General features: G+C 47.9%; 1 protein-coding gene across 1 annotated transcript in view; it reads right to left on the bottom strand.

Annotated features, from left to right (window-relative positions):
- The window catches only part of LOC119965580 (myosin VIIA and Rab interacting protein), a 415,287-nt gene that overhangs the window by 36,416 nt on the left and 351,222 nt on the right, over nucleotides 1-27,649 (bottom strand). Inside the window, 3 exon segments of the mRNA XM_038796372.1 lie at nucleotides 3,799-4,059; nucleotides 4,610-4,693; nucleotides 18,921-19,579. Of these exon segments, the coding sequence (XP_038652300.1) occupies nucleotides 3,799-4,059; nucleotides 4,610-4,693; nucleotides 18,921-19,579 (1,004 nt within the window).

Raw genomic sequence — 27,649 nt, forward strand, 5'->3', positions numbered from 1 at the left:
CGAGTACGAGGGCCTCCCTGGCCTTCTGAGCTTGCCGGATCCTTGCAGCCGCTGTCTACCCCGCAGCCTGTAGCTGGTCCTCTGGTCCCTCCCCGGGATCATCCTCCAGCCCCTGCGCCTCCTCCTCCTTGCCTTCGGTGGCCACATGTTCCTCATCATCCACCTACAGCACGTCTCCCCGCTGCAGAGCCAGATTGTGGAGGACACAGCAGGCCACCGTGAAGTGGGCGTCCCGCTCGAGACCACGAATTATCCTGAGGCGTGGAAGTTCAGGGCTGCAGTGACCTTGACGCCCACCGGGAGCGGGTGTCCTCCTCTTCCACGTGGTGCCAAATCTGCAAGGACATGGTACAGGTGCCACACCGTCTGCTTGTTGAGGCAGAGCTCAAGAGACCAGCGACGTTTGTACACCCTGGGCAATCGCGGGCCCCCCCCGCGACCCTGGGCACCGGTCGCGGGCCACTCTACGCGGACCCCCCCCCCCCCCCCCCCCCGCGATTCTCCGGCCCGGATGGACCGAGTGGCCGTAAGAAAAGAAACAAGTCCCGCCGGCGCCGTTCTAACCAGCTCTGAGCTGGCGGGACCTCGGCATTGAAGGGTCAGGTGGCTGCCTGTGGGGGGGGTGGGGGGTCCGACCCTGGGGGGAGGCCTCCGATGTGGCCTTGCCCACGATCGGGGCTCACCAATCGGTGGGCTGGCAGCACGGTAGCATTGTGGATAGCACAATCGCTTCACAGCACCAGGGTCCCAGGTTCGATTCCGGCTTGGGTCACTGTCTGTGCGGAGTCTGCACGTCCTCCCCGTGTCTGCGTGGGTTTCCTCCGGGTGCTCCGGTTTCCTCCCACAGTCCAAAGATGTACAGGTTAGGTGGATTGGACATGATAAATTGCCCTTAGTGTTGGGTGGGGTTACTGGGTTATGGGGATAGGGTAGAGGTGTTGACCTTGGGTAGGGTGCTCATTCCAGGAGCCGGTGCAGACTCGATGGGCCGAATGGCCTTCGTCTGCACTGTAAATTCTATGAAATTCTATGATCTCTGGCTGGGTGCCTCCTTTCCTATGCGCCATGTTGCGTTGGGGCCGGTACATTGAAGAATCCACTGCGCATGCACTCATTGGCGCCGGCGCCACTGCACATGCGTGGGTCCCGCGGCGCACAGTTCACTCTGAGATCGGCAGCTGGAGCAGTGCGAACCGCTCCTGCGCCGTGCTGGCCCCCTGTATGAGCCAGAATTAGTCCTGGCAGCGGCCCGTTCACGCTGCTGTAAAACGCGACGGGTTTACGACGGCATGGACACTCTGCCGCTGGATTAGAGAATTCCGCCCCTTGTACCCCTGACACCCGCACATAATGTTACCAGGACCAGGCGCTGGTCCCCTCCCCATGGTGCTCACCACTCTCCAGCCGTGGATATGTCCCCGAAGCTGAGTCCCATCCCCTGGGTGTTCGAATGTTGGCTGCTGTGTGTGTGGTGTTGCCTCCTGCAGTGTTCAGGCATCACTGTGTGATTGGGATGCTGGGCAATGACTCCTACATGCTGCATGACCCGCCTACCCACTGGAATCCACTTGGCATGTGTGAAGCACTCACTTCACTGCGATTGCAAATTCCCGCTTAGCAAAAGCTTTCTAATGCACGAGGCCGCTACAATCAGGGGGGGGTTATGGGTGGTCAGTGGGGTAGACAAGCACAGACAAGGGTTGCCCCCAGAATGGGTACACACAATCCAGGGGTTGGCATGGTGGAGTCGCGTGCAGTGTCCCCTGCCTCTGCTCTGACTACCCATCCCCCCATGGTCACACCAGTAGAGGGAGGATCTCCCACACCCTGCCCCTCACCCCCTGTCTGAGCACAGAGGCACAAGCCCAGCGTCCCCGGGTTCTTTGCTTGTGAGCGAAGGTAGTTACTCATCGCCTCGGCTCCTCGCAGAAGCCCTTCCTCCAGGTTCACGTTTTTAAAAAGGAGTACTAATTGGCGCCAGCGTGACCACTTGTCGGGGAGGTGGCTGGATCACAAGAGTGGCTCTGGTTAATTGTATGGAAATACAATATGGTGATTTTTGGCATCTTGCCATACCACAGCGGGATCCTGATTTCGACTATGGGAGTGGGCTGGTTGCATCGCAAACGATGCGCCTGGCACGGTTCCTGTTTTTGGCCACTCCCACTATTCACCGGCCTCATCGCGATCTCACTGAAGTGTGGGCCCTAAGTGTAAGTCAGAACAGGGAGAAACTCCCAAGGTCCAAAAAAGTATGGTTGAATAGCGGTGTGGATCTCACCCAAAAAAACCAACAAGAAACAGCCCGCCAAACACGCCCAAAATGATTAAATCCCCCCCCATAGAATCGCAAAGAGATATTAGGACAGGTGACCAGAAACCTGGTCAAAGAATTGGGTTTTAAGGAATGTTTTGGTAGAAGAGAGAGATAGAGTGGCAGAGAGATTTAAGGAGGGGACCTCAGAGCTCAGGCAGGTGATGGGATGGGAGGTAATGGGGGAACCCAAGAAAATTAGGAATGCGTAAGGTGCCAGAATTGGAGAAGTACAGAGACCTTGGGAGGGTTGTAGGACTGGAAGAGATTACAGAGATTGGGATGATGGTCATCTCGGGTAGGGGACATTTCACAACAAGGGTGAGAATTAAGATAATGGCAGATCTGCTGAAGCTGATGGATTTGTACCCCTGCAAAAATCACCTCCTGAAGCAAGGAGAGGAAGGAGGTAGAGACTCCTTTGAAGGAATAAAGCTCTCCATCAATCATTCCAAGGCTGTGGCCAATCCCAAGGTCCATGTATTGTTAGTATTTGATTGAGCATTTCATTCAGCTGCGTGGTATCACGTGAACACAAATTAAGTGACTGGTCTGTAAGGTTTCCCTTGGTCTCTCTGCAACTTGATAAATCACAAACTATCTTGCGAGAGTGACACTTCTGCTATGCTGCCAGGGTGCACATTTCAGTGTGGGTGGGTGGCACGTTTCTGCCCACCTGAGGTTGGCATCACACTACATCGTGTCCTTGGGGCAGTAATAAATCGGTTTGGAGTCAGGTAGGGTAATAGTTTCCACTTGAGTAACTCTGATAAAAGCGAAGAAAAGTTAAATGAGTAAATGGACTTCCACAAATGACGGTGAAATACAGGATTATATAGACACCGTACCTTAATTTATATAAAAAGTAATGACCTGGACAGATTGCATTTTTTGCTGTGGCTATGCCAGATTTACGACGTTGTGTTCTTCAGCCTCCTCATCCTTCAATCATTTAATCTATTCTCAGGTACGCTGAGAGACGCACATCTCATTACTGCCTGAAGAAACTACCACTGTGCAAAAAATATTCTCGAAACGCTTGTACTTCGGGGTGGGAAATGAGATAGCGACCATTTTCTCACAGCCTTGAAACAACATGAGCTTTTGGATCTTTGTTGATGAGATGTCCGATATCTCCAGCAGACACGCAGATGTGAGCCGTAGCTTCAGTCCCCTGTTTCAGGCCTAAACATTATCCCTATAATGATATAATACCTTGGGCGTATTTACTGTACCAGACACAAGGCACCAATCGTTTGCAAGGGATTTGGGTAAACATGTTGGGGGTTTATTTAATAAGACCAGGCACGGGAATCGGTTATACATAGGTGGAAAGCTTGAACACCTGTCAGAGCCGTGTGCGTGTGCTCTGCCCAAAACAAAAGTGAAACTCAGACTAGATCACATGACACATTTCTCTTCTAGGGATGTCATGCTTATATCCCTTAAAAGCATAGGACAACAAACGTGAGCTGTTAACTTACTCTCATGAGTTCATCCTGAATGTGCTTGTGGTCTTCGTCACACGAGGTCGTCTCCTGGGCTCCGTCGGTCGGCTCTGGATCCAGCTCGTCCCCAGACGATGAGTCCCTGTCACTCAACTTTGTAGCCAGTTGGACCAACTTTGATCTCAGCTTCTCTTCCATCAAGTCTGCAGGAGTTCTGGAAAACGTGACCCCACTCTCGGGGCCCGGATGGGATTTTCCCTCTGGGGTTTGGACCTTATGTGTAAGGACGGACGATTCCTTTGACAAAAAAAAAAGGCATCCAATTAATTAGCATTTGATTGCTTTTAAAACAAAAAGATGAAATCCATATCTTAAATGTATGCGATATTTGCATCTCAGTGTCCAAGGCTTCGAAGACAGATGACAGACCACATTGAAAATGAGAGCAATGATGACAATAAGTTGAGAAGGTAACTATGACAAGTTGATATGGAAAGTTGACATATCAGCAGGCAAACGTCAATGTAGTAAAACATAATGAGTTTGCTGAAATAGGGAACGTGCTTGAGGATGCTTGGCAGGGTGGGATGGGACGTTGAGCTGATATCCTTCGCTATGTTGGATGCATTAATGCAGGAATCCTGGATCAGCGAGTTCATTCACAGCAGACATTTTGCAATGGCAAAGCAATGGAACGATTGTACATGGTGAGGCTGGCCCATTGGAAAGAGCTGGGTAAGATAAATATACTCTGAACAGGTGAACGTTCACGGACAAACTCAGGATATGTTTATCTTGATCCCCACGGCATTCTGAAGCAGCAGTGTGAGGCACACACAAAGATTACCTCTCTGCTCCAGGTCCCCAAACTAATTCGCCTCTCCAGCCTGGCAAGGCTCTGCTCCATCACGAACATACTCCTGTTCAACTCCTTGGGTTGAAGAGAATGGGTTCAGTGTCAGTCAAAGGTGGCGGGCGGTGCAACAGCTGACACACAGCACATCTGCTCACATGTCCAAACACATTGTCATGTGAGAGTACCTTTGAGAAATGGGGGCTGATAAATGGGTATGTATATAAGTATCTGTAGTGAGAGTACCTTTAAGAAATGGGTGTTTACTACTGCAGCAATGTCAGAGTGGGTGGAGATGGGCTGTCTGTCAGCTTTTTACTTTTGTTTTAGGCTGTTTGCTGCAGGGTGTGTTTTAGTTTTGTTTTCAGAGCTGGGTAGCTGAGGTCACAGCCAGAGGTGTATGAGTCCCTCTCTCTGTAATCTAAAGACTGTAAATCGATCCTTTGGTGATTTAAAATGAATAACTGCTCTCAGTAGTGACTTTAACTTCATGTGCTTCTGTTTAAAGCTTTTTTAAAAAATCTTATGGATGTTAAAAGGACAGCTTAAAGATTACTTAGTGTTGTATTCTTTGGGGGTTATATTTGAATTGATGGTTGCTAAGATGTTCACTGAAAAGTTTTAAAAAGGTTAACTTGAGTTCATAGAATAAACATTGTTTTGCTTTAAAAAATACTTTCCCATTTCTGCTGTACCACACCTGTAGAGTGGGCCGTGTGCTCCCCATACCACAATCTATTAAAAGTTGCGGGTCAGGTGAACTCCATGATACACTTTGGGGTTCTCTAAACCTTGGCCCATAACAAATTGGGGGCTTGAGGGGGATAAAAGTCTATCTATTGGATTGGCTTAGTGAACTTAAAGACAGTGAGGGGTGAGCATATTGTGGTTGCTTTTCAGGTGTGGTATTGTAGTTTCAGTGGGGAATGTCTTGTGGACAATGGCTCTTTCAGAGGCTCTGAAGTTTTTGGGGGTGGAGACGGTCACACGCAGTACCTTACGGACAGAGACTAAAAGCAGACTGTTAGATTTGGCAAAAACATTGCAGTTAACATTACCTGACAAAATGCGAAAAGACGAGGTAATTATGGCGGTGGGTAAGCATTTAAAGTTGCCTGAGCTACAGTTTGACTCATTGGAAATGGCAAAAATTCAGTTGCAAATTAAACAAATGGAACATGAGAAAGGATTAAAGCAGCTTGAACACGAAAGAGAGGAAAAAGAAAGAGAGAGAGAGCGGAAAAAGAAAGAGAGAGAGAGAGAGGAAAAAGAAAAGGAGAAGAAAGAAGTAAAGAACGAATAGCCCCAGCAGAACAAAAAGAAAGAGAAAGGAGATACAGATCAGGGAAAAAGATAGAGAGAGAGAGTTTGAAGTTCAGAAAATGGGCATGAAACATGACAGTCAGTTAAAATTGGCAGACATAAAGTGAAACGAGGAGTTGGATGATAGTGATGAGGATAGCGAGAAAGAACGTCAAAGTCGAAGGCTTGGTGGGAATCTATTTAAATATGTCCAAGCATTGCCAAGGTTTGACGAGAAGGTGGTAGAAGCCTTTTTCATTTCATTTGAGAAGGTAGCTGAACAAATGAAATGGCCACAGGCCATGTGGGTATTACTGATTCAAACAAAGCTGATAGGTAGAGCTAGTGAAGTATTTGCATTAGTACTGGAGGAGGTATCTGGGATGCATGAGGAGGTGAAAAAATCCATCTTAAGTGCATATGAGCTAGTGCCTGAAGCCTACAGACAAAGGTTTAGAAATTTAAGGAAAGAATTTGGTCAAACATACATGGAGTTTGAAAGGCTCAAACAGAGTACTTTTGATAGGTGGATAAGGGCTTTGAAAATAGACCAAACGTATGAAGATCTCAGAGAAATTATACTTTTGGAGGAGTTTAAAAATTAAATTCCTGATGTAGTGGGAACTCATGTGGAAGAGCAGAGGGTTAAAACTGTGAAGTTAGCAGCAGAAATAGCAGATGATTATGAATTAGTTTCTAAATCAAAGCTTGTTTTCCAACATCAGTTTCAGCCTGTGAAGGATAGAAACTGGGGACATGAGAAATACTCAAGTGGTAAAGGTAAAGGTGATCTGATGGGAGATAATAAGGAGAGTGTACCTCAGATTAAAAAAAGAAATCGAAGAGGGTGGAATAGAAATGAAAAGTTTCAAATGTTTACACTGTAATAAACTAGGCCATGTAAAGTCACAGTGTTGGTGGTTGAAGAAAAGCACTGGGAAGGCTGATGTGGTAAAACAGGATAAGACAGTGGGGTTTGTTAAAGTGGTAAAGGAAAGCCCAAGTGAAGCAAAGGAGATGCAAAAGATTGCACAGCCTGATCAAGAGGTGATTGACAAGAAGGTGCCAGATCTCTTTAAAGAATTTACTTGTGTGGGTAAAGTTTACTCATATGTATCAGGAGGAGCAGGTACAGGTAAAGAAGTCACAATTTTAAGAGATACGGGAGCTAGTCAATCTTTAATGGTAAGAGATGAGGAGTCACGTAGTTTGGGAAGAATGTTGCCATAAAAGGTGGTAATATGTGGAATTCAGGGTGAGAGGAGTAGTGTTCCATTATATAAGGTAAGGTTGGAAAGTCCAGTGAAGAGTGGGGAAGTGGGAGTAGGAGTAATAGAGAAACTATCTTGTCCAGGAATACAGTTTATCTTGGGTAAGGATATAGCTGGATCGCAGGTGGGAGTGATGCCTACTGTAGTTGATAAGCCAGTGGAAAATCAGAGAACTGAAGTGTTGAAGGACGAATATCCTGGGATTTTTCCGGATTGTATAGTAACAAGGTCGTAAAGTCACAGGTTAAGACAAGAGGAGAAATCAAAGAATGAAGGTGAAGTTAAAGTGCAATTATCAGAAACAATTTTTGATCAGATGGTTGAAAAAGAACAAGAACAGGTGGAGGATGAGGCGGATATTTTTAGTTCAGGAAAATTGACGGAGTTACAACAGAAAGATGTAGAAATAAAACGGATGTATAAGAAAGCATATACAGAAGAGGAATCTGAGTGTATACCAGAGTGTTATTCCGTAAAAGTAATGTCTTGATGAGAAAATGGAGACCTTTACAAATGCAGGCGGATGAAAAGTGGCCAGAAGTTCATCAAGTAGTAGTGCTGGTAGGGTATAGAAAGGAGGTGTTGCGAGTTGCACATGAGGTACCAGTGGGAGGTCATTTGGGAATAAGGAAAACTCAAACTAAAATCCATAAACATTTTTACTGGCCTGGACTACATAAAGATGTAGTTAAATTTTGTCAATCATGTCACACATGTCAAGTGATAGGAAAACCTCAAGCAGTGATAGAACCAGCGCCCTTTATACCCATTCTAGATTTGAGGAACCTTTCACAATGGTCCTAATTGATTGCGTCGGACCGCTTCCTAAAATGAAAAGTGGTAATCAATATCTTTTGACTGTAATGGTGTGTCTACTAGGTTCCAGAGGGCATTCCAGTACGTAATATTACAACTAAAAAGATTGTGGAGGAGTTACTTAAATTCTTTACTCGATATGGACTATCCACAGAAATATAATCGGATCAAGGATCAAATTTTACCTCGAGGTTATTCAAAGAAGTTATGGATAGCCTAGGAATATGTCCCCTCAATAAAACAATTTATTCATAAATCGCAGGGAGCGTTAGAAAGGTGGCATCAGACATTAAAGACAATATTGAGGGCTTACTGTCATGATTATCCAGAGGATTGGGATAAAGGAATTCCATTTGTACTGTTTGCAATTAGGGATACAATTCATGAGTCAACCAAATTCAGTCCTTTTGAACTAATTTTTGGTCATGAGGTAAGAGGACCATTTAAATTGATTAAGAAAAAATTGGAAGTGAGAAATCAGAACTTACATTATTGGATTACGTGTCAAATTTTAGGGAACGATTAAATAGAGCAGGTGAATTGGTGAGGCAACATTTGAAAGTTGCATAAAATGTGATGAAATGGGTCGTGGACAAGAAATCCAAAGTTCGTAGTTTTGCCAGTGGAGATAAAGTTTTCATATTGTTACTAGTGGTCGGCGAGCCTTTAAAAGCTAGGTTTTGTGGACCTTATCAGATTGAAAGGAGATTAGGTGAGGTGAATTATGTGGTAAAAACACCAGATAGAAGGAAGACTCACCGAGTGTGTCATGTGAATATGTTTAAAAGGTGTTTTGAAAGGAAAGGAGAGAAAAAGGAGGAGATTTGAATGATTCTAACTGAAAGTGATTAACCAAATCCAGATGACTGTGAATTTGACATACCTCAAATTAAATTGGAAAAGGAGGATGTTCTTAAAAATTGGGATAAATTGTTGAGTTACCTTCCAGAGGAAAAACAAACTGACCTGAAAGAGTTATTGGTATCACATGGGCAAGTTTGTGGAGATAAATTGGGAAGTACTAAAATGGCTATACATGATTTAGATGTGGGAAAGTCTGTTCCAATCAAACAACATCCACACAGACTTAACCCTTTAAAATTGTCACAGGGTAACGAAGAGATTGAGAGTATGCTTAAAAATGGCATAATTGAAGTGGGTTGCAGCCAATGGAGCTCGCCCATTGTGATGGCACCTAAACCAGACGGTACCCAACGGTTGTGTGAGGACTATAGAAAGGTTAATGCAGTTACAAGAACGGACTCATCCTATCCCACCTTTGGAGGATTGCACTGAGAAAGTGAGACAATCAGCTTTTATTTCCAAACTGGATTTACTTAAAGGTTACTGGCAGGTACCTTTATCAGAAAAAGCGAAGGAGATTTCAGCTTTTGTGAGTCCAGATGGCATATACCAATTCAAAGTAATGCCATGTGGCATGAAAAACACCCCAGCCACATTTCAATGGTTAACTAACAAAGTTGTTTCAGGATTACCCAATTGTGCGGTATACATCGACGATCTGGTAATTTTCAGCCAGACTTGGAAAGAACATTTAAAACATCTGAGGGAGTTATTCGATCGACTTCAGGAGGCGGGTTTGGTGATAAACCTGGCCAAAAGTGAATTTGGAAAAGCCCAAGTCACTTTCCTTGGCCATACAATCGGACAGGGTCGAATGGTCACACGGGATGTGAAACCAACAGTTATTGAGGAGTTTCCGATACCCTCAAGACGAAGGGACACAATGTGATTTCTTGGCATGAGTGGATTTAATCGAACATTTGTGAAAAATCTTGGTACCGTGGTTGCTCCACTGATAGACTTGCTGAAGAAAATCAAAAATTTCAGTGGACAGCGGACTTTCAACAGGCATTTGACTGCCTGAAAGCTGTGATAACCAATGCTCCTGTGTTGGCTCCAGGGTCCCAGGTTCGATTCCCAACTTGCATCACCGTCTGTGCAGAGCCTCCACGTTCTCCCCGTGTGTGTGTGTGGGTTTCCTCCAACAGTCCAACAGTGCAGGTTAGGAGGATTGGTCATGATAAATTGGCCTTAGTGTCCAAAAAGTTCAGGTGGGGTTACTAGGTTACGGGGATAGAGTGGGGGCGTGGGCTTGAGTGGGGTGCCCTTTCCAAGAGCCTGTTCAGACTCGATGGGCCGAATGGCCTTCTTCTGCACTGTAAATTCTATAATCTATGATCTCACTCCCGGACTTTAATCTTTAAAGACCTTTGCAAACATTTCCACATGGCTTTAATCTATTTAGTTACCCTTCTTCCTTATAAAAGTGATAGATGGACGGCATATGGTGCAGTGGTTAGCACTGGGACTGCAGCACTGAGGACCCAGGTTCAAATCCTGGCTCAGGGTCACTGTCGGTGTGGAGTTTGCACATCCTCCCCGTGTCTGCGTGGGTTTCACCTCCACAACCCAAAGATGTGGATTGGCCATGCTAAATTGCCCTTTAATTGGGGAAAAAAAAAATTGGGTACTCTAAATTTATATTAAATAAAAGTGATAATCAAAATGTTGTGCATTTTTTGCAAAGTGACAATGCCTGTACCACTTATAACTTAGAGGGAGAGATTTTAAACACACATTTATTGTTTTTACTCGTGAGAATCACACACGCTTGGGTGGCTGAATGAATGACGTGGGTGTAAGAAAGATCAAAACCTTTTTTGCCATAAATGTTTGAAATCCAGTGATCTGGCTTTTCTGATCACGCCTTCACCTTGTCAAGATCACTTTTTCTCCTGGCTCCTCCAATCTCACCTCCTGCAAGAGTGAGGAATCAGTGGACTCTTCAGGCACTAAGGACGGTATTTAATGGGTCAGAAACAGAGTCTCGTTTTGGGTGCGTTCAGCGGGCTGGTTCACTGCGCACCGCCGGGAACGACACTGCTATTTAACGGCATTTGGCCTCCTTTTCTGGCCTTGAATGCCAAGACGAGGCCGACAAGCTCAGCTCGCCAGTGCAGGAAGAGTATTTGCGTAGAGGGCACCATTTTTAAATGCCGCCGTGATTTCGATCCCCTTCAGCCATCCACCGTAGCCTCCAGACCCCTCCCCCCCAACGCACCGAACTTACCTCTTACATGGTCCTTGAGTCCCCCCCCCCCCCCCCCCCCACTCCTCACCCCACCTCTTAAGGGTAAGGCATCCCTCGGCCCAATCCCTAGCAGGGACAACCTGGCACCCGGGCACCTTGATACTGCCAGGATGCCTGGGTGGCAGTGCCTAGGTGCCCATGTGCTAGGAGTGCCAGGGTACTCCTCTGCCGCTGAGCCTGCTTCTCATGGCCTAGTAAACCCGCCCACCGCGAGGTGCCGTTACGCCTGGTCCACGTTTCTGTGGATCGGTGCCGAGTGGAGCCTGGATGAGGCCTCCCAGGCAAGGCTGTTAGTTCCCGGGCCCCGGGAGAATACGGCGCAAACATATTTCGTTAAATACCACAAGGCGGTTTGAGCGTCGTGGGTCTTACGTGAAGCCTCTCGTGGATTCAGTGGCCTCAGGGCCTCACCACATTGGGCTTAACGAGGCCAATAAATCTCGCGCTCAGAATGAGATCAGCTGCCTCTGCCATTTCCAGCCCACCAGCCATCCTACCGGCCCAAGCTATTTCCCTGCTCTAGCTCCTTCTATTCCCCAACACGCTCGCACTCTACTCATCTTGTTCAGGAGACCCACCTTCCTGCTCGTTTTAAAAAATTTTAAAAATAAATTTAGAGTATCCAATTCAGTTTTTCCAAATTAAGGGGGAATATAGCATGGCCAATCCACCTGCCCTGCACATCTTTGGGGGTTGTGGGAGCGAAACCCACGCAGACACGGGGAGAATGTGCAAACTCCACACGGACAGTGACCCAGAGCCGGGATCGAACCTGCGACATCGGCGGCGTGAGGCAGCAGTGCTAACCACTGCGCCACCGGACCGCCCCCCCCCCCCCTTGCTCTGTTAACACCACTTCCACCAACCCTCTCAACAGCCAGCTTTCCTTCCTATTCGCTATGCTTTATAATACAGCCGTCCTCCCCTTCATTACCATTACTACCCCCTTCAACAAATTCATACTTCACCTCTCTGACATCCTTCAAAGTGCTGCTGCTCCCAAATCTGTGCATTCATCTCTTATAGAATTTACAGTGCAGAAAGAGGCCATTCGGCCCATCGAGTCTGCACCGGCTCTTGGAAAGAGCACCCTACCCAAGGTCAACACCTCCACCCTATTCCAAGAACCCAGTAACCCCACCCAACACTAAGGGCAATTTTGGACACTAAGGGCAATTTATCATGGCCAATCCGCCTAACCTGCACATCTTTGGACTGTGGGAGGAAACGGAGCACCCGGAGGAAACCCACGCACACACAGGGAGGATGTGCAGACTCCGCACAGACAGTGACCCAAGCTGGAATTGAACCTGGGACCCTGGAGCTGTGGAGCAACAGTGCTAACCACTGTGCTACCGTGATTTGGAAATGTATCGGCCTTTCCTTCACTGTCATTGGGTTAAAATCCTGGAACACCCTCTCTAACAGCACGGTGGGTGTACCTCCCCCACATGGACTGCAGTGGCTCAAGAAGGCAGCTCACCAGCACCTTCCGAAGGGCAACTAGGGATGGGCAATAAATGCTGGTCTCACCAGCCACGCCCACATCCCAAAACCGGATGTAGAAAAAAATCTCCACGTTTAAAACTCATACAACGTTTTGTTGCACTTAAGTAGGAAATTAATTGGGTGGCCAATTTCGGAACAGAAGTAGGCCGTTCAGCCCCTCAAGCCTGCCCGCTACTTAATGGCTGACCCATGACCTAACTCCATATACCCATTGGCCTATCTCCCTTTATTTTATCCGATGGCCGATTCACGGTTTTGAAATGAAAATGCTGATCTCAGATGCACAACGTTACGATTTTTCTTGGGTAACCCTTTCATTTCCACGGACCACAAGGATTTTACTGGTGTGCGAGGGCTCGAGTGTCTCAGTAGCAGCTGATGATCGATTCTTTGGTGCCATCTGGTGGCACAAAGACTACACAACACTCTGACTCCCTTCGTCACAATACGGCTTGCACTCCATACGTACCCTGTTTCGTGAACACTAATGGAGTAAGATGAGTGAGAAGCTGAATGTATTGGGAGAAATGGCTGAAAATTGCTTTTGAAGGCCTCAATTTTTCATAGCTGGGCTTCACAATGCCTTCAACATCATCACTGCGTAACCATGCATGGGAAAATTATATTCAACCTGTGTGTTCCCAGCAGGTAAAGAGCAAATTGCTGTGTGTGTGTGTGGGTGTGGGTGTGGGGGGGGGGGGGGGGGGGGGGGGAGGGGGGGGATGTGCACCTCCTTTGGGGGCACCCTCCCAAGGCGGTAGCCCCCATTATCTCTTCGCAAACCCCGGCCTCCAAAACCTGACCCCTCACTCTCTCCCACTTACCCGAGTCCAGGATCTATTGTTCTCATTGCTGTGGGACCTGCTTACAGACTTGGCAGGGCCTGGGTTCTGGAGCTGCTGGGACTGCAAGAGCTGTTGGCCAATCAGATTGGCTGACAGCTCTTGAGGGTGTTGGCTTTCTTACACTGAGGGTCGCAAATCCCACATTGAGCTCCTTAAGGCCACCCACCATGTAATATCCACTCTTCTAAAGGGAAGGTGGGGGGGTATGATATGTAATAAACAGGGAAGCAATTTTTTAAACACATGTTCTGTCTGTTACGGATGGCTGATATAGGGCAGGAAATTTTCAGATGGTGGGCTTCCCACTCTGTTATCGATAGAGGGTGGCAGGGTAAAACAGTGGTTAGCACTATTGCTTCACAGCGCCAGGGCCCCAAGTTCGACAACCTTGGGTCACTGCCTGTGCGGAGACTGCACGTTCTCCCCGAGTCTGCGTGGGTTTCCCTCCGGGTGCTCCGGTTTCCTCCCACCAGTCCCGAAAGACATGCTCGTTAGGTGAATTGGACATTCTGAATTCTCCCTCAGTTTACCCGAAGAGGCGCCGTAATGTGGCGACTAGGGGCTTTTCACAGTAACTTCATTGCAGTGTTAATGTAAGCCTGCTTGTGACAATAAAGATCATTATAATAAATGCCAGTGGGGAAGGCATCACGGCTGTTCACAGCTGTTCACGGCAGCCCCATTGCCATTTAACACTCCGAGGAACTTGCATTGGCTGGAGGCGGGGCTTCCATCCCCGAATCAGGAGGGAGTCTCACCTCAGAGACTTGGCGGCCACCCGGGTGGCAGACAGCTCTGTAGTCCCAGCAACGCCGTCAGGCCTGGTGCCCAATGCTGGGATTTGTGAGGGATATCTAATCCCTGCTTCACGCCCATATTTTAGAGATAATGTTTACTTCTGGGAAGAGTATTGTGGGAAAGGCAAGGTAACCAAAATGATGAGCTTTAAAGGTTGCCACGACCCATAAAGGAAAATGGCAGCTCAGAAGGTCCAAAGATGTTGCAGGTTAGGTGGGGTTATGGGGATAGGCCGGGGGCGTGGGCCTGAATGGCTCTCTTTTGCACTGTAGATTTAGAGTACCCTGTGGTGAATGTAACTCCGTAATTCACACTGTATTGTATAGACATGAGACCATGCATTTGTAAGCGCAGTTGCGTTGCCCGACCACTAGAGGGAGTAGTGCTGGGAATGCTTAGGAGTTTGTACAGGGCTCCACCCTTGGCTCCGCCCACAACTCCTCCCCCAGGACTGCTGTATAAATACCAATGCTCAGAGCCAGTCGTTCAGTTCATCGAGAGTTCAACGCGGAACAGGCTGGCTCTGTTGTAAGTAGATTAAAACCACTGTTCATATCTTTAAGCACGTGTCTAGTGAGTTGATGGTTCCATCATACCCAATTATTTTTTTTCCCCAATTAAGGGGCAATTTAGCGTGGGCAATCCGCCTACCCTGCACATCTTTGGGCTGTGGGGGTGAGACCCACGTAAACACGGGAGAATGTGCAAACTCCACACGGACAGTGACCCGGGGCCGGGATTCGAACCCGGGTCCGGAGTGCTGAGAGGCAGCAGTGCTAACCACTGTGCCACGTGCCACCCTACTTAGCTGCAGAACTTGAATGTGATGCCCACACTGCATTTGGTGAACCCGGAAGGACTACGTTATCATGGAGATGGGCGGAGCTTAAAAGGGTCCTCAGACTTTGAGATGGGTGGAGCTTAAAGAGGTCCTCCGACTTTAATTTATCTGTATGTTTGCTGGGAGAGGGGATTGGTTATAGTTTGGACCCCGTGCGCTCTGCAGTTCACAGAAACACTCTGGGAGCTGTTACGAAGTACCAGGCAGAAAGGGCTCAGCAAAGCCCTGGGGAGCAGCAATGTTGGAGGAAGGTCACCGGTTTCACGCCAGGAGTTAGGACTCGCTGCAGCAGGGAAACTGGAGCCTGAAGAAACCCTGGGGCAGTGCCAGTTTGGCGAATCCAGCAGTCTGCGAAAGAATGGGAAGTGCGGTGGTCATTGGAGGTGGGAACGCCGCTTTGGGAACCCGGGGGAACGCCGTCTCAGCAGAAGAAACTGAACCAATCGTTGAGGCAGTCTGAGTTGGAGAGATTCTGAGGGAACTCAGCGGCGAGATCTTCAACAGTGAAGAGTTGAAATTCCTCATGAGGGATAGAGTTTCTACACCAATGTATGCATGTCTACTGAGATATCCATAATCCTCTTCAACATGAAGGCAGCATTGGATTGGCTTTCCCTTGGCTCCTCCCTCTTCCTTTTGGAAACTTGCTTTGATTGTGTTTCTTCCTCCTCCGACAACATCTACAGCAAACACTCGCTCAGGCCAAGACTCCACGTGGGGGTCGCCAACATGGCGAGGCTCTGTCAATGCCACCTGCACTGAATTGCCAGCCAGTCAGACCACCGCCCAAATAATCATCAAAGCAAAATACTGCGGGTGCAGGAAAACGGAAATAAAAACGGAAGATGCTGGAAAAGCTCCGCAGGTCAGGCAGCATCTGGGGAGAGAGAAACAGAGTTTGCGATCCGAGTCCGTATGACTGGGACTGCTCTGATGGCGGGGTAGTGGCGTGTCAGAAAGGAGAGGCCCTCCCTTCAGCTCTCCCACGCCTAATGGAGCAGGCAGACCTCTTCGGGAGGAAATGGAATTTATTCTAACAGTGACAGTGGATCACGTGCCAACTCTCTAAAACTTCTAAAAATGGCTTAAATAGCACGGTTCTGTTGGGGTGGTTCGCAAATTGTTGAACTGCCCCCTTTTACTGAATAGCAAGAGCCAAAGATTTGCCCACATGCCCTGTCCATCACCGGACAGGGCCAGAGTGAAAAACAAGCTGGAACACAGGGCAGCAGATGACACAACATCACCAACAATCTGTCCTGGTCCACCCACGTCGGCGCTACGCCCAAGAAAGCACAACAGCGCCTATACTTCCTCAGGAAACAAAAGAAATTTGGCATGTCCACATTGACTCTTACCAACTTTTACAGATGTACCATAGAAAGCATCCAGTCTGGCTGCATCACAGGCTGGTATGGCAACTGCTCGGCCCAAGACCATAAGAAACTACAGAGAATTGTGAACACAGCCCAGTCCATCTCGCACGAGCCCACCTCTCATCCATCTACACCTCCCGCTGCCTGGGGAAAGCGGGCGGCATACTCTCCCACCCGGCTTACTAACTCTTCCAACTTCTTCCATCGGGCAGGAGATACAAAAGTTTGAGAACGCGTACGAACGGATTCAAAAAAGGCTTCTTCCCCGCTGTTACCAGACTCCTAAACGACCCTCTTATGGACTAATCTGATCTCTTCACACATCTTCTCTGCTGAGTAGTACTACACTCCTGTATGCTTCACCCGATGCCTGTGTCTATGTATTTACTTTGTGGATTTTATGCTTGTCCTTTGTATTTTCTTTTCATGTACGGAATGATCTGTCTGGACTGTACGCAGAGCAATACTTTTCACTGTACCCCAGTACACTTGACAATAAACAAATCCAAAATTCTAGTCCCAGTTACGTCTCGACTCCTACTTGAACTTGCGTCCCGCGCACTTTTTGAAAACAAAATGTGTTTTATTCCAGTTAACGCTGCCTTTCCTTCCCTCACAGGCTTTCCCTTCTGTTCAAGTTTCGTTTGATTTTGCTTTTAATTTATTTAGAACTAATATCTATTGTTTTTCTGCACCATGCGTAAGCATTAGTGTGTCACTATCATTGCAGCAGCAAAGTAAAATAAAAAACATAATTTGAAGCTTGCAAGCAGCAAGTGCTACCGTTCTGCCTGTTAACTTGCCATTGGATCCAGCGATCTGATCACCCGTCAGTTAGATCGCTTACATAGAATTTACAGTGCAGAAAGAGGCCATTCAGCCCGTCGAGTCTGCACCGGCTCTTGGAAAGAGCACCCTGCCCAAGCCCACACCTCCACCCTATCCCTATAACCCAGTAACCCCACCCAACACTAAGGGCAATTTTGGACACTAAGGGCAATTTAGCATGGCCAATCCACCTAACCTGCACATCTTTGGACTGTGGGAGGAAACCGGAGCCCCCGGATTAAACCCTGCACACACGGGGAGAACGTGCAGACTCCACACAGACAGTGACCCAAGCCGGGAATCAAAATTGCGACCCTGGAGCTGTGAAGCAATTGTGCTAACCACCATGTTACCATGCTGCCCATTATGGGCTAGTTCGCAAGGTCAAACTGTGCTTTATCTTTTACAAAAGCTGCTGCTGCTGCAGCAACGACATCGCAACATTCCTTATCAATGCGGAAAGGAGATAGCAAAGGTTCACATTTACACAGGGCAAGCTTGCAGTGCATTATGAGAAGTCCAGGACACACAGTGACACCCAAGTGTAACTGATACCAACCTAGGGGGCAGCAGGGTAGCATGGTGGTTAGCATAAATGCTTCACAGCTCCAGGGTCCCAGGTTCGATTCCCGGCTGGGTCACTGTCTGTGTGGAGTCTGCACGTCCTCCCCCTGTGTGCGTGGGTTTCCTCCGGGTGCTCCGGTTTCCTCCCACAGTCCAAAGATGTGCGGGTTAGGTGGATTGGCCATGCTAAATTGCCCGTAGTGTCCTAATGAAAGTAAGGTTAAGGGGGGTGTTGTTGGGTTACGGGTATAGGGTGGATACGTGGGTTTGAGTAGGGTGATCATGGCTCGGCACAACATTGAGGGCCGAAGGGCCTGTTCTGTGCTGTACTGTTCTATGTCTATGTCTTTGCATACTCTGAAAACATTAAGGAGAACTTTTGATAATCACTTTCCTTGTCACAATTGTCTATTATTGCCCCTATTTTATGGCAGCTAAGATGTATCGTTCTTTTAAAAGTCTGCTACTTCGTTATCCACTTGGTGTGACGGTGTGCGATGGATGATGGAACTGTATTTCCTTTGACGTTGTTGGAAACGCTAATCGAGAGAGATGAAAAAGGGCTGTGGATTCACCATCTCCCACTTCACATGATTTCTCGTGATCAAAATGGCGCTCAACGGCGTATCAACGGTAAATATGAGAATGCACCGGACTCAAGAGAATAACACGATAAAACATGAACTGAGTCCCAGGGTAATTAAATCTGATGGAATAATATAGCTTTAATAGATGAGAAATACAGACATGCTGTCACCTTGCATTCCTTCAGGACAGATGCGAGAATGCCAAATTTCAAAGCGAGCTACAACTCACACTGCGCGAGAAAAGGGTGGATTCTCCATGGCGACATTTCAACCAGAGTCCACTTGCCAGCAACGTTTGCTCATGCAGTATAATTTGTTGCTCCCTTTGAAATTTGGCATTCCTGCATCAGTCCCGATGTGTGCAAGACGAGAAGCTTCGACAGCATGTCTCGTTTGTTAGCAATACTCAAGTTCTCGAACCAACAAATGACACGATGAAAAATAAGACGTTACCTGGCAGGTGTTTTTAGAAAATGACTGTTGACTTTTCAAATGGCCATCTGTTTCGTGGAGTTGCTCCTGTGATGAGCATTTGCTCCGTTTCCTCCTTCTGTGCTTCCTCTCAGATTCATCAGCAACATCTTCAGCTTCACTGCTGTCCATATTCCCAAGTCCCCGGGTCTGTGCATTGTAGTTTACATCGAGCTGCCCAGCTGGTTTGTGGTCCTTGTGCTTCTGTCCTCTTTCGTCTGGCATAACCAGATCGTCCGGCCCTCGCACAGATATCCGTATGGAACCGGTGGAGGACGTCTCGGAGTCGGAGCACATGGTCTCCGTGTTAGTGTATCGGCCGGACGACGGCGAGGTGACCGATCGATGCTTTCCGTCCGTGTACAGCCAGTCGTTGTCATGCTGCGAATCCGTGAAGTAGGTCTCGTCCGACAGCTTCCCGGAGTGCTGCCGGAATTCACCGAGGGCTGAGCTCCAGCCAATGTCGTCATCGTTGTCGTCATCTGTCCCCATCTCGTCGTAGGCCGACACGACGTCTGCTTCGTTCTCCAGTGCTATAAACACTCTGCTCTTGGGTTTGGCCAGCAACCGGGGGCGGCCAGCTGGCGTGCTCTGCATTGCCATCCAGTTCCCATCAGGGCTGTGCAATATAGCTGAGGAACCTGCATTGCAAATATATTATTGCAATATGAGATCATAAATCAGAGTTAGAACAAGCTGCGGTGAATAGAAAAATACGTTTGACAAGGGAGCCGCAATATTTATCCCTGACTAGTCTGATGACATTGAGGGACATATTGAATTCATCAAAGGATAGTTTCAGAAGGAGGAGTGTAAAATAAGAAAATTACATCTGTTCCATGAATATCGTTACTTCGGATTGGGGGGCCCTACACAAACTTAACCTCACTAGGCTGGTGGAGCAAATGGAGGAGGAATTTAAAAGATGGGACATGTTGCCGCTGTCGCTGGCGGGCAGGGTGCAGTCAGTCAAGATGACGGTGCTCCCGAGGTTTTTGTTCCTGTTCCAGTGCCTCCCCATCCTTATCCCGAAAGCCTTTTTTAGGAGGGTCAACAGGAGTATTACGGGATTTGTATGGGCGCATGGGACTCCGAGGGTGAGAAGGGTGTTTCTGGAGCGGGGCAGGGATAGGGGGGAGGGGGGGGGGGCTGGCGTTGACCAACCTCTGTGGGTACTATTGGGCTGCCAACGCAGCGATGGTGCGTAAGTGGGTAATGGACGGGGCAGGGGTAGCATGGAAGAGGATGGAGATGGCATCCTGCGTGGACACGAGCCTGGAGGCGCTGGTAACGGCGCCGTTGTTGCTCCCTCCAACGAGGTATACCACGGTGGTGGCAGCTACCCTCAAAATTTGGGGGCAATGGAGACGGCATAGAACAAAGAACAAAGAAAATTACAGCACAGGAACAGGCCCTTCGGCCCTCCCAGCCTGCGCCGATCCAGATCCTTTATCTAAACCTGTCTACTATTTTCCAAGGTCTACTTACCTCTGTTCCTGCCCGTTCATATACCTGTCTAGATGCCTCTTAAATGATGCTATCGTGCCCGCCTCTACCACCTCCGCTGGTAAAGCATTCGAGGCATCCACCACCCTCTGCGTAAAAAAACTTTCCACGCACATCTCCCTTAAACTTTCCCCCTCTCACCTTGAAATCGTAACCCCTTGTAACTGACACCCCCACTCTTGGGAAAAGCTTGTTGCTATCCACCCTGTCCATACCTCTCATAATTTTGTAGACCTCAATCAGGTCCCCCCTCAACCTCCGTCTTTCCAACGAAAACAATCCTAATCTACTCAACCTTTCTTCATAGCTAGCACCCTCCATACCAGGCAACACCCTGGTGAACCTCCTCTGCACCCTCTCCAAAGCATCCACATCCTTCTGGTAATGTGACGACCAGAACTGCACGCAGTATTCCAAATGTGGCCGAACCAAAGTCCTATACAACCGTAACATGACCTGCCAACTCTTGTACTCAATACCCCGTCCGATGAAGGCAAGCATGCTCTATGCCTTCTTGACCACTCTATCAACCTGCGTTGCCACCTTCAGGGTACAATGGACCTGAACTCCCAGATCTCTCTGTACATCAATTTTCCTCAAGACCCTTCCATTGACCATATCGTCCGCTCTTGAATTTGATCTTCCAAAATGCATCACCTCGCATTTGCCTGGATTGAACTCCATCTGCCATTTCTCTGCCCAACTCTCCAATCTATCTATATTTTGTTATATTCTCTGACAGTCCTCCTCACTATCTGCAACTCCACCAATCTTAATATCATCTGCAAACTTGCTAATCAGACCACCTATACCTTCCTCCAGGTCATTTATGTAGATCACAAACAGCAGTGGTCCGAGTACGGATCCCTGTGGAACACCACTAGTCACCCTTCTCCATTTTGAGACACTCCCTTCCACCACTACTCTCTGTCTCCTGTTGCCCAGCCAGTTCTTTATCCATCTAGCTAGTACACCCTGAACCCCATACGACTTCACTTTTTCCATCAACCTGCCATGGGAAACCTTATCAAACGCCTTACTAAAGTCCATGTATATGACATCTACAGCCCTTCCCTCATCAATTAACTTTGTCATTTCCTCAAAGAATTCTATTAGGTTTGTAAGACATGACCTTCCCTGCACAAAACCATGCTGCCTATCACTGATAAGTCTATTTTCTTCCAGATGTGAATAGATCCTATCCCTCAGTATCTTCTCCAACAGTTTGCCTACCACTGACGTCAAGCTCACAGGTCTATAATTCCCTAGATTATCCCTGCTACCCTTCTTAAACAAAGGGACAACATTAGCAATTCTCCAGTCCTCCGGGACCTCACCCGTGCTCAAGGATGCTGCAAAGATGTCTGTTAAGGTGGGGGGCTCGATGGAGTCCCCGATACAGGGGAACCACCGGTTTGTACCAGGGAGCATCGATGGCGGGTTTCTTGGCTGGTACAGGGTAGGTATTAGGAGGTTGAGGGACCTGTTTGTGGATGGGAGGTTTGCGAGCCTGGGTGAGTTAGAGGGGAAGTTTGGGCTCCTCCCTGGGGAACATGTTTAGGTGCATGCAGGTTAGGGCGTTTGCCAGGCGGCAGGTGGAGGGGTTCCCTCTGCTGCTCCCACGTGGGGTACGGGACAGGGTGCTCTCGGGGGTGTGGGTTGGAGGGGGAGGATTTCGGACGTGTACCACGTCATGCAGGAGGTGGATGAGGCCTCGGTGGAGGAGCTGAAGGTTAAATGATAAGAGGAGCTGGGTGAGGAGATTGAGGAGGGGACGTGGGCGGATGCCCTGGAAAGAATGAATTCCTCCTCTTCCTGTGCGAGGCTTAGCCTCAGACAGTTCAAGGTGCTACTTAGGGCCCACATGACCGGGACGTATATGAGTAGGTTTTTCGGGAGCAAAGACAGGTGTGCTCGGTGCTTGGGGAACCCAGCGAACCAAGCCCATATGTTCTGGGCATACACAGCACTGGGGGAATTCTGGAATGGGGTAACAAGGACGGTGTCGAGGGTGGTCGGATCCAGGGTCAAGCCAGGCTGGGGACTCGCAATTTTTAGGGTTACAGTGGAGCCGGGAGTGCAGGAAGCGAAAGAGGCCGGTGTTCTGGCCTTTGCGTCCCCTAGTAGCCCGGCGGAGGATTTTGTTTCAATGGAAGGATGCGAGGCCCCCAAGCGTGGAGGCCTGGATCAATGATATGGCGGGGTTCATCAAATTGGAGAAGGTGAAATTTGCTCTGAGGGGATCAGTACAGGGATTTTTTTACGTGGTGGCAGCCTTTCCTTGACTTCTTGGCAGAATGGTAGGAAAATAGGCCGGCAGCAGCAACCCGGAGGGGGGGAGAAATGTGTATATGTGTTTATTGAATATGCCGGGTGCTTATCTATTTCTTATTTTTGTAGTTACTGGGGGGGTGTTTGGTTTTGGGGGTTATCGTGTTATTCTTTTTGTTGTTGTTAATACTGTTTTCTTGTTATTTTCTGTTTTTGATATTTTTTGAAAGTCTGAATAAAAATTATTTAAAAAAAAGAATATCGTTACTTCGAACGGACCATGTGTATTTTTGCACTGTTGTGGAGGCTCCCTAATCTAATTAACCTCGCGGAAACGATGAACAAATAAATGTTTCATGTGTGACAATTCCCAATTTACCACAGAGTGAACGGGGGCATGGCGGGGCCAGTAAATGCCAGGAGATCCCTCTTCCAGGATCGGATCAGTATTCGGCAAATCTGCATAATAGAGTGAAGCAGCTGGTCTCATTCTGACAGGCGCTAGTCTACCTGTTGGACTAATCTACCGAGGCCCTCGGATTAACCCCTTCCCTTCAGGGACCTTCGTCAAGCGATGTTCAGTTCTGGTCACCACGAATGGGGAACAGATGGAATAGCATGGGGGGGGGGAGGGGGTCTCCCAGGGGATCAGAGGCCCCTAGGTGGTGCAGGGTGCCACCTGGGCAACTTGGCATGGTCAGCCTGGCACCCTGGCAGTGCCACCTGTGTGCCAGTCTGGCACTGTGGCAGGTGCACTGCCAGGCTGGCAGTGGCAAGGTACCAGGCTAGCATTTTGCTCGTGCCAGGGATTGGGCCCGGAGAGGCCCTGTGCATATGAGGTGGGAGTGCCCCCCCCCCCCAAATCGAGGACCCCCTTATAGGTGTGTTGATGGATCTTGGGGCCCCATCAGGGAGGGTCAAGCGATGGCAATCTCCTCCTACACTGTGGAGTTTTGGCGAGCGAGCTCCTCAATGCAGGAAACGGGACTAAGTGCAGCCTCGGCAGATAGTTTCCCGCTGTAGCCCTGGATTGCAACAAAGTCCTGTTCAATAGCGTGGGCTATCTCTGCGCTGTGAGCGGGAAACTCCCAGCTAAACTCGCTCAACACGGGATTCTGTTGCAATTTGGTTTGATCGCACCCAATGTCTTAAACAGGCTTTGAAGAGAGAACTGATGCAGCGAGATGAATTGCTTTGCTGAAGCTGCTAAAATGTATCTTAGACCGAGGTTTCTAAAAACAGGGCCCCTGGTGTATGCACTGTGCATTGACTCCTACACAGCCGGAGAACATAATTCGGACCGTTGTACCTATAGCGGTCTTGGAAAAGAGCCAACACTTTCCTATTTCCCTGACCTTTCACCATCCGATTTTTAAACTGGTCTTTCCCAAAGGTTTTATCAAACCCTTTTTTAAAAGCTGTTATGGATTCTGCTTCCACAATTCTTCGTGAAAGAAAATTAATCTGACCTCCCCGTCATTTTGGCGATGATCTTAAATTTAACTCCATCGACTGACTTGCCAGCCAGTGGGAGAAGATTTCAGTCGTGTTATTCACCCTGGGGTAACACAGACTGCAACACGATGCAGTTAAACGATAAAGCATAGACCAAACGTAGGCGTTGGTTCAATAAGATTTATTGAACTTCAGTAACGAAGCACACAGCTGCCTGTGGGTTGACTCTCTACTACTCTAAGAAAACTAACATTAACTATCTAGAGCAGGCTAGCTCTGATCCACGTGTAGAAGGTGTTGAATAATATGTACACCCTGACTGTCACTACAGTTGTCACCAGTGGAAAGAGGCGGAGTGCTGATGCTTTGTGTGTTTTATAGTTGGAAGCCCCCCCTCTGGTGTTCTGTCTGGTGATTGGTCCTGTCCTGTTCTGTATGTTGATTGGCTCACCTGGGTGTCTGTCACTGCCTGCTTTTACCTCATGATGTGCATGGGTGCGTTTCCTGAGTGAAATTATTGACAGCTGTAAACAGCTTGATCAAACCTTCCCTGCTCTGATTAAAGAAAGGCTTCATTTTCCTTTGATCTCGTCCTGGAACGGAAGCCCCTCTCTTACTTAGTGCATCCGAGTTAATTTTTTTCTGTCTCTTTTCCGTGGCACCTTTCGTAAAGTGAGCCGCTCAAAATTGTACAAAGTACTACTCTCCATGTGGCGCCATCAATGAACTATTTCGTTTTAGCATTACCACTTTGCTTTTGGATTCCGAACGCTTATTTAGAAAGACTTCAAAAAAAATCCCCAAACAACTTTATCAACCTGTCTTTCTACATATGTTGTTTTGGCAACAGTCATGACAGGATCAACGAGTCAGCACGCAGCGACGTTGTAAATAGCATCCTGGTTTTAATATTTCAGCCAACTCCTCCTCTTCAGAGATTTCAAGAATCAGAGGTTAGTCAGCCATGGTCTGAATGTGGTCAATTTGGAATGGTCTAGAAAAGAAAGGTATGTAGAGGATTTGAACAGGGACCAGGCACTTCAATCTCAGGGATCAACGCTCTGCTATGTCTGATCGTTTCCCACTCCAGGCTTTCCACCAGGGTTATGAAGCAAGATGGGGAGAGCTCTCCCACACAATGCCCGTCATCATTGTAGCACATTTCATCTTCAATGCCTCAGGGGCTGGGGCTGGTTTAGCACAGGGCTAAAGAGCTGGCTTTTTTTACATAGAATTTACAGTGCAGAAGGAGGCCATTCGGCCCATCGAGTCTGCACCGGCTCTTGGAAAGAGCACCCTACCCAAGGTCAACACCTCCACCCTATCCCCATAACCCAGTAACCCCACCTAACCACTAAGGGCAATTTTGGACACTACGGGTAATTTATCATGGCCAATGCACCTAACCTGCACATCTTTGGACTGTGGGAGGAAACCGGAGCACCCGGAGGAAACCCACGCATACACGGGGAGAACGTGCAGACTCCGCACAGACAGTGACCCAAGCCGGAATCGAACTTGGGACCCTGGAGCTGTGAAGCAATTATGCTATCCACAATGCTACCGTGCTGCCAAGGTAGGCCAGCAGCGCGGGTTCAATTCCCGTACCAGCCTCCCCGAACAGGCGCCGGAATGTGGCTTTTCACAGTCACTTAATTTGAAGCCTATTTGTGACAATAAGCGATTTTCATTTCATTTCACTTTTCAATTCATTTCCTGTCGCTTTCGACTCAATCTTCCTTTCTCGGCATTTAAAAAAAAAAGATTCATGGGAGGTGGGTGTCACTGGCTGGGACAGCATATACAGCCCGACCTTGAATATTGCTGTGGGTCTGGAGTCACGTGTAGGCCAGACCAGGTAAGGTTGGCAGATTTCCTTCCCTAAAGGACACGAGTGAACCAACTGAATTTTTATGACGAGCAACAATAGTTTAATCAATTTCAGATTTTTAAAACAAGTGAATTCAAATTTCACCATCTTCAATGGTGGGATTTGAACCCAGGTCCTCACAGCATTATGTGCGTCTCTGGATGACTAGTCCAGTGGCAATACCACTGCGCCACGACCTCTCCTCAACGCTCTGACTATATATTCTATGTCTCTTGCCCCTCTGAACGTCTTCCATCCTTACGTGCTAGCCTTTTGTGTGGGATTTACCACACGGCCATCATTAGCTGCCAGCCGGATCGTCTGTTATCGCTGCTGCCAACGGGGTTTCCCGCTGGATGCGGCCCTCGCCGCCCTGAAACCCAGGGGCGCGGCTGTGCCATCGACGGAACGGAATATCATGAAAGCACGAACGGTCAAAAAGCTCTGGACCTTGGTTTTGATCCTCCACATTTTCTTCCTCCCTCCCAGGCCAGATCATTCGCATTACTATAGTCCTCCGTTTTCGAACTGGCATTCATTGGCTCACTCATACTGTTCTCATTTAGAATTTTCTTTAGTATTCCCTCACTGTGCATTTAAAAAAGAATTCTCTCGTTCTCAGCCCTGACTGGAGCAGGGAAACTGGGATCTGTAGCCAAGTTTGAAGACAAGCCTCCAAGACACGATAGGCTCTTTCCCGGCTTGTCTAATGCCTTCCTGCATTATGGCGGGAGACAAGGAGGAGAACCTTCAAGAATGCGTTAACCCCCTGGTAGGCCTCTCTGGCTTATAACCCATGTAAATGCTATGACATGGCTAATTTTTGTAAGTCAATTCTATTGCGCTCTGAAATAATTTAATTAAAAGTAACAAGGTATGACTTGCCCATCCCAGAATTCTAAGGTTCTAGCCAATGGCTGCAGGAGGTTATTTAAAAAAAACTTATCCTTCAAATCTTAACGATTGGCAGTCGATAGTTTTAACTCATGATATAATGGTTGCTTAATTTTAACAACTCTCTCATGTTGAGTCTCAGCATATAACAGTGGAAAAACAAAGTCACTGCATTAAAAATGAGGACTACTAAAATCCGGTAACCACCTTGAGCATTGGGAGCTGGGAGTTCCAGGGGAATGCTCCTGATCTCACATCGTAAACCCGGCGAAGCATCACAAACGGCTGTGAAGCCAATTCTTCCAGAGGTTTCTGCCAACGTCCTTCCTGCGTTACGGTGGAAGATTAGGTGGATTTTCAAGTATGTTCTACCCCCCCCCCCCCCCCCCCCCCCCACTTCCCCCCTCCAAACTGTTGGCCTATCTGGCTTACAATCCCTCTGGTTCACATAGAGGCACACAATCCAAAAATGTCAGGAAAGTTCAGAGATTTGCAGAGAAATGCTTGGATCACTTTGTGATTTTGTCTGGTTCAAAATCTTGAATGCTAAATCGCAATTTAATTGCTCGACAGTTTTGAACTCTTAATAGATGCTATTAGTTTGCCCGGAAAAAATAAATGCATATTTTGCTTTTGGATTACAAAAGCAAACATTGTGAGCACTCGATTCCAGCTGGTATCTGTGTCCATTAATGATCAATTGCCAATATATCAG

Source organism: Scyliorhinus canicula, chromosome 5, assembly GCF_902713615.1.
Source record: "Scyliorhinus canicula chromosome 5, sScyCan1.1, whole genome shotgun sequence".
In the NCBI taxonomy this organism is placed as follows: domain Eukaryota; kingdom Metazoa; phylum Chordata; class Chondrichthyes; order Carcharhiniformes; family Scyliorhinidae; genus Scyliorhinus; species Scyliorhinus canicula.